This window comes from Pistacia vera, unplaced genomic scaffold (genome assembly GCF_008641045.1).
Source record: "Pistacia vera cultivar Batoury unplaced genomic scaffold, PisVer_v2 Contig269, whole genome shotgun sequence".
Classification (NCBI taxonomy): Eukaryota; Viridiplantae; Streptophyta; class Magnoliopsida; order Sapindales; family Anacardiaceae; genus Pistacia; species Pistacia vera.
This window is the reverse complement of record NW_022196078.1, coordinates 150,718-162,518: the sequence shown is the minus strand read 5'-3', so window position 1 is coordinate 162,518 and position 11,801 is coordinate 150,718. Positions and strand designations below refer to the sequence as shown.

The 11,801-nt window shown below is 35.3% G+C and overlaps 1 protein-coding gene across 1 annotated transcript; it reads right to left on the bottom strand.

Moving 5' to 3' along the window:
• Positions 1-7,468: 7,468 nt before the first annotated feature.
• LOC116133353 (WD-40 repeat-containing protein MSI1-like) lies at positions 7,469-9,402 on the bottom strand. Its single transcript, XM_031419066.1, has 7 exons — positions 9,184-9,402; positions 8,675-9,031; positions 8,440-8,592; positions 8,113-8,237; positions 7,882-7,977; positions 7,566-7,766; positions 7,469-7,493 (listed from the first exon to the last, which is right to left on the bottom strand). Exons 1-7 carry the CDS (start codon positions 9,400-9,402, stop codon positions 7,469-7,471), a joined length of 1,176 nt encoding a protein of 391 aa, XP_031274926.1.
• Between the last annotated feature and the right edge of the window lie 2,399 nt (positions 9,403-11,801).

Here is an 11,801-nt window from a genome sequence, read left to right as displayed (position 1 = left end):
GAGCAGCAACAATCCAAGATATAAGCACAAATTCGAAATAGCCATAATACGCCAAAATTACATTCCAATCTCTATCCAAACATGCTCAATATTTGTGAAAATTAAAAGAAATTGATTACCCAATACTAGAATAGCAAATCCATACTTGATTGAGGGCACCAATCGAAATGGAGAAGTTTGAACGGATGAGAAGCTTGAAAACCCCCAAACTTTGCCCTTGTTCTTGGAGAGATTAAACTACCTTTCACAATCAAAGCTCTGATACCATGTGAATTATCCAAAAGCAGAATCAAAGATTCAAAGAGAGATCAAAGAAGGGAGGAAATGGGGGCTACGGTTTCTCATTGCCAAAAAAGGTAAAATACAATGAATGTACAAAAGAGAGAAAATGAAATAATAGTCTTACAAAGGCAAAAATATAAAACACTAAACTACTCTTATAGTAAATATATAATAACTCTCGTACATCAACTAGCAGACAAGTACAAATCGCTAGTAACAAGAAATTCAATACAAGATTTGTGATAGATAGCATTCTTCTTAGAAAAAGCCTTCAACTTTCATTGTAGTTCAGTCAAACCTCAGTGGACTTAAAAAGTAAAAAACAAAAAAAGAGGAATACCTTTCTTGATTTTCTTCTTCGAAAACCACCGAAATTGAAGGTTTCCATGAACTTAACCATACTCATTCCGGCTACATTTTCTTCACTACGATCAATTTTCAATCGATCTCATTAAGAAAAAAAAAAAAGATCACTTCAAATTATTGATTACAAATCAAAATTACTAATACCTCTGACTAGTATTAGTCTCATCTTGGCGTTTTGTATTGCGTGCGTTCCGCGAGGGCTTCGTACTCTAGCCGCTCGAATTGCTGGTAAGTTTGGACACCTGACGAATTATTTTCCGTCAAATCTAGCGGAGTGACGTACTCTTCGTCTTCTCCTTCTTCTCCTTCTTCTTCGCCGTCGTCGTCATTTTCATTTTCGTATCATAATCTTCGTCGCTGTCGGCTACTTCGAACTAGCTCATTTCTTCCATTTAGGTGAACTACGTCGTTTTGTCTTTGTACGAATATCGTCCGAGACAAAGAAATATTTCTTGTTACAGAGGCGGGGATTTCAAATTATTAAATAACGGAAAATAACAATGGCCGAGTTGTAAAATAATTATAGTGTGAGGGTCTTATATAAATGGGTTTTCGCTATATTTTGGATTAGCCTTACTTTTGGCTTGACAAAATTACCCTTTCTAGCTGGTGTCCGGAGCGGGTAGTACCCCTATTTCAGGCTTCGAAAAAACCGATCAGCCAACCGCCCAGAAACCGATCTAGGAATGCGGTGAATCCTCGTAAAATTTTTATTGTTTTGACATATCAAATTGTTATTAGCATTATTATATATTTTATGGGAATATTATTAATTATTAGACAAATTTTGTAAAATGGATGATAAAAATAAGATTAATTCTAAAATACATAGAAGATAACAGATTGTCAATAATCACGTGTAACTTTAACAAAAAAATGTTAAAAGAAGTATATCCCTATACAATAATAAAAAAAAAGTACTTAAGGATAATATAATGTTTTTACAAACACCAAAAATTGAAATTATCATTTGAGGCCTTGAAATTAAGAATCAGCTAAATTTGATAATGGTCATCCTTACTAACTGAGAAGAATCAAACTCAATATTTTTTGAATAATACCCTCAAAGCGTCTCACTGCCACCTACGGGTGTTTTTTTCATTCCTCTTCTTTCAACCTCTAATTCCCTTTTCCTTCTCTTTCCTAAATAACATCCTAGCCCTTTTTTAAAGCCCTATCAACCAAGATCATCGAAGTTGTTTGACAGCTTTTTTAGATATTTAAACTTGTATTTTTTTTTTCTTTTCATCTGTTTTAGAGAAGGTTCTCTCTTAATTAATAATATCTTTTCATATTGTACTATATATTATTGTTTAAGGTAGTACCTTTATTTCTTTTAAATACATACCATGCCTTTTATTTTATTTTAGGTAACATCTTAATTACTCTCTTATTTGTTGTAATCATCTTAAAAATTTAAACTATTGGTTAAATGTAACGTTAAAAAGTATTGGGGTCCAGAAATTTTACACTCTACGGATACATTTGACAAAAATGAAACGTAGGGGGGTCTAAAAAAAAAAGCGCAAAATCGAGTTTTGTTTGGGGGAATTTGCAACTTGCAATTTTACTAACGCTCTTTCGAGTTACTCAAACTCTCGCACGCTCTCCAAAGCCATCCTCTCCGGTAGTTCTTCGCCGTCGTCATTGTTCTCCGTTCAGTACTCTTCCTTCTCTCAAAGGTTAGTGATTCTCCACTGCTTAATCTCCATTCAGGTTATTTTTGTGAGTATTTTCGTTCACATGTGATTAAAATAACTCTTGTTCATATCTTTGTTTTTTTCACATATATATTACACCATTCTTAGAGTTGGTAAGATATTTTATAAATTTTCATATGATTAAGCATAATGAATAAATTGGGTTTTTGTTGTTAAATCTCACTGGCTTTTTGGGAAAATTTAAGAAACCAAAAGATTTTTAAGATTCATGTTACAATTTTGTTCTTATGTATGCACAAAGATGAAAACTTGACTTAATGATTTTGAAGTGTGCATGTGATTGTTTTATATGTGCACTACTGCAAGAAGCAAAAACTAGAACTTAATCGAGTTTTAAGCATGCATGTGATTGATGCAATTGGTGTAGTTAGAGTGGGCTTTCTTAATTCAAAACCAAAACGGCACATAGAAGAGATACATGCTTCAAAAGTTAGGTCTTTACCGAAGAGGGAGACTTTACATATGGGTACTTGAGTAGAGTTGCACAATGGAGTGGTGATCTTTGTGCCTTCTGTATTCTGAAAGTTCAAATTTTCTGTGTTCAGATGTAATTTTTTTAGCATCTTTAGTTTTTCTTGAACTATTTAACAAACGGTTAGGATGTCTAATGGAAATTAAATCAGTCCAGTCTTGATTACATGAAAATATAATGCATAATTTGGTACTGTGATGTATTGATGTCTACTGTCACTCAATAGAAATAAGGTCTTGTATTTGTACATGTTCTACAAAATTTCCCCAAAAATTACCTGCTATGTACATATACAAATGTTTGAAACTGGTGCTTTACTTACTTTTGCAAGTTACTGGTAGTTAATCTATGGTGTGTATTGTTCTGTATTCTAAATTCACTTGAGCTTGTAAACTTAGTCTGATGAGAAATCATATTGTCATTTTCCCTCCTAATTTTTAAGGGCCTTTTTTTTTTTTTCGTGTGGTGTCCTTTTTGTGATGCGAACACAAGCACTGATGAACGTACTTTAATTGCTGTAACCAATCCCTTTCCAGGCCCTCTTGTATTCTGGTACATAAACCCCTTTCATCCTTAATAGTTAGCCCTCTACCTGCCTTCTCCTGATTCTACAATAAACTTTAAGTTAATTATGATGTTTTAATCGTTTTCTTCACTATGTTTACTGTGTTAGACTTTCTTTACGTACACCCACAAACTTCTGCTTCATCTACACTTCTCTGATCATAGCCATAAGTTACCAAGTTTCCCTCAAAATTCACTAATTTGATGTCATCTTATCACATCAGCCAATCTATATCAAATTATGATATTGGTTAGAAACTGAAAATTAAGTTTTGAATTCATTTTTTAAAAACAAAAGAATTTCACTCTGTGTTTGTGGGTTTGTTTTGACTCGTTAGGCTGAAGCACTGATTTATAAAATTACATGATTGGTTGTGTTATTTCATTTCTGCCTTCACTTTCCCATTGATATATCTAAACTAACTAATACATGAGTGGGCCTTGTGGGTTGTATAGATTACTAGTTTAGTCTCAACTGCTTTAGTTTGTCATCACTGCTTTACACTTTAATATACAAAAATAATTAATCCGATGATACAAAAAAATGACAGGAAAGTCTTTTAGTGTCGTACAAAACCATTATTAATGAAAATCTTATACTACAACGTAGAAAATAAGATAATTTGATAATGTTATGTATAAAAATCTTAACTTTGATCTCAGTGAATGGTAACAAGTTATTAGTCACATTACTTGGGATCCTAATTTTGTATATTAAACATTACTACTCAAATCTAAAATTTCTTAAATCTCAAATTAGCTCAATGACGATAATGGTTTTGTGAAATATCCTTGATAAAAGCATCTAAGTGTTTATCAAAGATCCACCGTTTGCCCTAGCTTATGACAAATTTCTCTACTTCTCTGCCTCTTTTCCTCAAATTTGTGCACCTCAACATTCTCTTCATCCATAACCTCTTCACCCTCTCACAATCTCTTGTCCACTCACCAAACTTTGTCATCTCAACAACTCTCCCCCTCCCCCCCACCCAACTCTCCACCCCTCCACAATCAGCTCCTCATTTGTCACTTGATCATACATTATAGGAAAAGTAAGCATGGCAACTCCAGCAAAAAGCCCTTCAAAGTAGAGTTCCACCCACATGAGTCAAAAACCCAGCAATGGAACATGACACACAACCCCAATTGACTACTACCACCATCCACTTCAATCCATTCATGTTTTCTCCCTCTAATCAACCTTGAACTCCCTCCTCGCAACCCACAAGAACTTAACCCACTGCTTTTCAACCCACCTAAAGTTCATCCATTTGGGCACTTGAACTGAGACGAAACTTCCCAAGGAGCACTAGAGACCGATCCTGTGGGTTGAGAATCTAGCCATTGGAGATTTGTGGAGAATTGGGTGGAGAGTTCAAGGGGGGGACAGCAGGGCCAATGGGTAGAGGGGAAGGAGAATTTTGGTTTGAGAGTGTTGAAGACTTGGGGTTAAAGCTCATAGAGGAAGTGAAGAGAAGGTATTGAGATTTTGGCACCCATGAATGAGCTAATAGTGAAAGTTGTGTGCCTTTTTGGCATTTCCATAGAAGATTGTTTGATTCTGGTACTTGACTTGGAGAGATTCCTTCAGGGATGTTTAAGGTCTCATCTTCTTCTCCTGTCCCACGAGAGAAATATACATATGAGTATTTATCAAAATGATTAACATGCATGAATCAGTTCAAAGATAGAGTTTTAACTTAAACAAAGTTTTTAGTCATTGATATTTGATCTAGGTTAATACAACTCAAAAATTTTTAAACAATTAGATTAGATTTTTATATATTCGTTTTGATAATCATATCAAGACATACGTCCATTCATTACGACGTTAGTTTTGTACCAAAACACAAAATTTTAGTCAATTTCTCGTACAAATTCTAAATTTTTTTTTCTTTTGTGTAAATGTGTCGATAGAAAATTTGTAGATTTAAAAAATAAAAAACATCTGTAAGAGAGGATAACTATATAATACATACCCAACTCCACCAGCAAATCTCGATCTTCAATCTGGCTAAAGTATTGCCTTGTTCAAAATATTGCCGATGTTGTGCAAAGAATGCTACAGGAATATTTCTTCTGTTACCAATACTTGTAGCCCACAGAGATCAATATCACTTACAATTTGCTCACCGGTGGCTCAAGCTGATCAAGAAGCCGCTCAAATGGAGCCTTCATTTGGTCTGACAGCTTCATAAAACTCAGGAAGTCAAGTCCTCAACTGCTCAGAGGTATAACATTTGGTATGGAAGCCAAGCGGATAGTTTCAGCTTGCTATTAGAGCCAATGATCTCGACCATTCTTCAGTAACCACAAAGGTTATGAGAACGTCTTGTGTTTTTGAAGCTATGAGTTTGCATAGACTCTCATGGGGTTGATGTGACCCCTACCAAAACGGCACGGCCACAATGTGGCAGCGTACAGTGGTGTAGTTGCCGGTTAGGTGTAGGATCCATGTTTGACTTTGGAGGCTTATTGTTGTACTCCAGGCTGTAATAGAAGACTGTAAATATATAGATAGAACTTGCAAGCAAGTTGCTAATATGAAATTTTTTGGTCAGTAAGTATTATAGATAGTGACAAGTGAAGTTTTAAATATATAATAATTTCTCATTGTTAATCGGAGGGATTTAAATATGATGCACTAATCTAAAAGATGAATATGGTCATTAAAAATGTGATTAGTTTAACAAGTCTTGGAAATTGTTTTAGTTTATAACACTTGGCATGCTTTTAATTACCTAGGAAGTAAAATAGTGAATCTCAAGAAAAAATAAAAAGTCTTAAATAATACATGCTATTAATTTTAAGATAAGATTCAAATCTAGCTAGTTGTAAGGGTCCATTGAACACACTAAAAGATTGGGTTTTTTTTTTTTTTTTTTTCCTTTGTGATCAGGGTGTTGGATCAGTTTGATTAGATAAGTTATATATGTATAAGTGATTACTTGGTAAGATCAAACACAAAGACCTTTGAGTAATATAAGTTTTGTCATCAAACCACAAACCAAGTGGTTACTAACTCTTTTGATCAGATGTTCCACGTGAAGGAACACATACACATGATTATAATTATGACAGGAATTAAGAAAGAGAAAAAAAAAATTGTATAGATAAAAATATACACGTCAGACCTAAGATAAGATCCTTAAGAACTCAGTAGAATTCATATAAGAGGGGATTCGTGTCATATAAATAAAGCTCGAAAAGCAAGACATGTTGTTGAGGATATGGAAGTATTCGGTGAATATGGTGAATTATAAAACCAAGAGTTTGAATGCAAGTTGTAAAATTTTATGAATAAACAAATGACCTATTTTAATTTGTCTCATTGCTTTCTAGATTCCAATGCCAATAGAAAATTTCCCGATAGAAAATTTCCCAAGTCAGACATATAATAAACAACAATAGCAAGTTTAATGTTTTTGGGTAAACCCAATAATTGTTTTTCCTGTGATTCGAACATAAGACCCCTAAATATAACTAATCCCGGTGGCTAAAGGATTTGCAATCCGATCAGAGAGATAGGGAAGTTTAATTTTAATCTACACTAGCAAGAAAAATTTAATAATGGCAAGTGCAAGAAGTTAGGAATGGGGGAGAGGGAGGCTGAATTTGAAGAAGAAATGCCATGAGCTGTTAAAAAGTATGTTAAGAAAGAATTTGTATTTCAAAGTCGATGTGTTGTACAAAATTTCACGTCGAATGAAAACGCTTTCTCAGTTCCCGGAAACATATACCAATTGAAAGGGAAAACTCATTTGATTTGCAAATACCAATCCCTGGAAAGGAACACCAAATTTCACATAGTCATGTATAGGTTTTTCTTGAGCATAGAATCAGCTTAGAATTGAATTAAAAAAATGGCCCCATTATTGATCGATTTCAATATGGCTCAGAGAGTAAGATATGCTTGTTGAAGACATGGAAGCATTCGGTAAACTTTTGGACAGTGGAACAAGAGACTCAGAGATGGGTGGGAGAGAAAACGAATTCGGAAAAAGTTGAATGAGCTGTTACTTGGAGAGTGTTCGGCCTGTTGTTTGCTTCCACGAGGTATTGTTCAAGCTCCCTTAGCGGGGAAAATCCTGGATGATCAAAAAAATAAAGAAGTTAAATAAGTTTTCATGTTTTCCATTTTTTAATGCTAGATTACTGACCTTGACAACAATCTTCCCTGGTCATAATCATTTGTGATCTTCCATGTTTGAAGGTCGTTATCTTCGGCTACACTAGCAATGTCCCAATCGCCATTCAGATCCCATGAAAATTCTTTAATGTCGCTCTTATGACCAATATGAACAAAAAGCAACTCTGGTGGACCTCTAAAACTCTGCTCTGGCGTTTGTTCAGTACCAATCCTGCAAGACGGAACACCAGATATTGATATAAGTAAGGCAAGATTATTCATAGTTCATATAACAAAATTATTTCAGTTATAAATTGCAGAACCATTATCGGATTTTAAGTTCAAACCTGCTAAGATCCCAGATTATCAACCTTCTGTCAGCACAAACAGAAGCTAAGAGATTATCATTCTTGGGGCTCCATTCAACTTGGTTAACAACGTTCCTGTTGAGCACGTTGCCATAATAAAATTTTAAAATATTAGGCACATGCATTAAGTGATAAGTGCTTTTCCTTTTAAAACAACCAAAAAATAAAAATACAATCAAAGATATTCACTAAATGTGTGAGAATTCTTACCTGTGATCGGAAAATGTGTGTATTGCAATGTTAATATTGCGCAGATCAAATATCTTGACCATCTTGTCAGAAGAACCAGTTGCCAAGATCCGTTCGTCAAAGGGATTCCAAGATAAAGAAGTGACCTATTAACATCAATAAAAAGACTAATAGATCTAAGTTAAAATTGCAGCAATCAATCTAATTTATGTCTTTCTTATAATAAATGAAAAATGATTTCTTTTAATAAAAAGACTAATACTCATTTTTAAGGTTAATTATATGTTGCTCTAGTTGAAGCAGATAGATGATTTCAGTCTAATTTATGTCTTTCTATGTAGAGCCTACCTCATCCCGGTGAGCCACAACAGATTGGACAGGGTTGCTGTATACTGATTGCCGAAGATCCCATATTGATAGGTATTTATCACTACCAACAGAACCAAGTAAGTGCTCATTCTTCACATGCCATGCTACATCTTTTACACCACCATTATGACCCTATTTTAGCACAACCATTGTCAATGTGAAAATGAGTACAAAGACATAGACTTTCTGCATTTGAATGCAAAAAAAAATGTACCGTGAACCGCCGCGTGAACCGAAGTGCTATATTTTTAGTAGGAGTTCCATTGATGTCCCACACACATATTTGAGAATCATCAGCACCACTGAGCAAACGACCCTTCTTCAACTTGCTCCACGATAATTTATCATTTGATAAACCATACACGTTAGTTCTGTGGCCAAGCAACCTCAAATCAGGACCTTCTTGTTCAGAGAGTACACTATCCGGAACAGGCTCTAATGGGTATTTTATATGATCAAATATGTGGACTTCTCCACTAGCAGTCTTGGTCGCTATATAACTTGTATTCTGAGGCATGTGACGAGCACATTTAACCACTCCTTTATGCATTATTTTCCGAAGTACTTCCACCTGCGAGGGATGACAGTAATATTCAAGTATGAATCATGAATTTAAAATATAAAGATAAAAGAAATGTTAAGAGAATTAACTTCAAGAAATTTAATGTTATGTCCCAAAACTGAAGCAACAATAATTCCTTTCCCCCCTTCTTAAGGGAGTACCTTGCCACTGCGGCAGCCAATGCCACCAAGATCCGATTCATCTTCAGGAAACAGAACGTTGGCAACAATTAGATAATTGGGCTCATTCTGGGTAGCGTGGGTGCCAAGAATCAACTGCTGAACGTAACATTCTTGGTCAGCTAGCTTCAATTTACCAGGAAGCCACTCAACAGTATGACATGGCCATTCGAGAAAATGGTTGATGATCTTATTATACATAACTGTCGTATTCCTCTTCCAGTACTGGAAGCGTATATCTCTTATCCTCTGTTCTTTCTTCGTTGCTCTAAATTTACTAGTGAACTTTAAAGATGTAGAGAGACAGTTATATGAACTTTTAGAGAACAATCGAAAATTGGAAGAAAGAATCGAGGAGGAATTGCAACTCTGTTTTCCTGATTTCTTGATTCTTGACTGGGAAAAAGAAGTTAACCGAAGTCAACCACTTCATATACAAAAGTAAAACGGCAGCGTATCTAGCAGCAACTTTAAGTGAAGGGCAGTTTCATCATTTCAGTTCTTTTATTCTTTGACTTTCATGGTCAACCATATTAGAAAAATTACAATCTTCACATACTACACCACAATCCACCACAGCAAATCTAATTTAGCTACCTATATAATTTTGTATGTATTTTCAAATAATTAATGCATGTAAAATATTGTTATATAAAATGGATTACTCAGTGGGGTCACTGACTCCACGGAAATTCTAAAATTATTAAAAATAGGTATATGTTTTACGGTAATTCACAATTTTGATCCCACTAAAGTTACCCATGGTTTATTAACCCCAGTAAAATATTTTCATATTTTATTGAACTTAGAATTTGAAATTTTCATTTTTTTTTCATGTTTTCTCTCTTTCTCGGTTCCTCTCCTCTTCTCTGGTACTTTTTTCTTCCTTTGATGTTTTTGCTAAAAAGTTGGTTCAAACAAAGAAGAATATGACGTATCACTTGACTTGGTTACTTGTGAAATTAGTACTGATTTGACATGTTGCAGCTGTAAGTGTTGAAATAACATTTTTCGTAATGAAGTGAAGGGCAGTGTATCCAGTAGCAACTTTAAGTGAAGGGCAGTTTTGTCATTTCACTTGTTTTAATCTTTGACTTTCATAGTCAACAATATTAGAAAAATTACAATCTTCACATACTAGTACACCGCAATCCACCTTTTCAAAAGTTTCTTGCTTTTAAGCATACATCATAATTCACCTTTTAAAACTTCTAACACAACATTTCAATAAACTGGACAATCCCACCAAAACAAAGATTGTCATAATGACATTAACATCCCCCTAGGGGTCCTACTGTTGTGTATTGTCATTACTTCGATCACTGTGACCTTGACGATTATCGACAAATTCTCGCAAATGGCCCCTTCCAATAAGGTCCTCAATTGCATCTTTGAGGGCACGACACTCATTAGTGTTGTGTCTAATGTCCCAGTGATAGTGGCAGTACTTCTTGGAGTCATGTTTATTTTGATTCTCTTTCAAGGCCACCAATTTTGGGAGCAATCCTGCATCATTGGAGATCGAAAAACTCGTTCAATGGAAGCGGCCGCAGGAGTGTAGTTGTTGTACCAAGGAAATGGTGGTTTTCCTAGATTCAACTCGCTACTGTTTTAGCATTCTTTTTCTGTCTTCGTTACACCTTCTACCTGTCTCTCTTCTTTTCACCCTACCTGTCCTTAGTTTGAACATGAACATTGATCAAGGCCTTGGGGGTCCTTATGCCTTAGGGTAGCTACAAAATTTTCTATTTGGAGGTATTTCATAATCATTTTGTAAAATAGTGCGAGGGATACATGGTCCTCTACTAATTCTTCCTGCAAGTCGGTCTGTAGGCAGACTCTGACAATGATAAGTGCACGAATTGATTATTCTGGAGCATTGGCTACCCCTATTCAACTCAGAATTAAACCTTTCAAATAGGACTTCAAAGTTTCAACCGCCTCCTAACATATATTGTTGAGATAACTCAAGGGCATTGACAATTTTTGGTTTGCCTTGAAATGTCTTAGGAAATGCAAACTCAATTGTTTCCATGAGGAAATGGATCCAATCGGCAAAGATCTAAGCCATCTTTTCGCTCCTGCTGTGAGAGTAATAGCTAGATAGCGACATTTGGCCAAATCTGAGACCTAATGTAACTCAATCAGGTTGTTAAAGACGTCTAAGTGATCTAAGGGGTCACCATTGCCATCAAAAACCTTCAAATTGGGCATTTTGAATCTTGGTGGGAAAGGTGCATGGAGAATCATGGTAGAGTATAAAGATTCCCCTTGCCGGATTTCATATTCATCCTACTAGGGTCTGAGTTCGTTAGGGCTCCCTGCAATGCATATCTAGTTGATCTCTTTTAGGATGGATTCTTTCTGCAAACTTTGTATTGGCTCTTCGATTGTTTCTTACCTCGTTTACGCCAACACGAAGGTTTTCATGTGGAGCTGGCCACCCCGCTTTACCCATTCTTTCAAACACGCTTGTTCGTAGGTTACTACTTAAGAGAAACAAGTTATCTATGCAAGGGGAGTTTGCCCTTTCTTGGTGTGGGTCACGGTCGGCATGCAAGTTGTGGGCACTTTCTTGACGTGAGTTATCATCAACACGT

Excerpts from the sequence above, each read along its gene's own strand:
- LOC116133353 (XM_031419066.1), bottom strand. The coding sequence starts at position 9,402 with ATGTATAATAAGATCATCAACCATTTTCTCGAATGGCCATGTCATACT. Across the intron at positions 8,238-8,439 it reads TTGTGGCTCACCGGGATGAG|GTCACTTCTTTATCTTGGAA; the intron begins GTAGGCTCTACA and ends TGATGTTAATAG. Across the intron at positions 7,494-7,565 it reads CAGGGAAGATTGTTGTCAAG|GATTTTCCCCGCTAAGGGAG; the intron begins GTCAGTAATCTA and ends TTGATCATCCAG.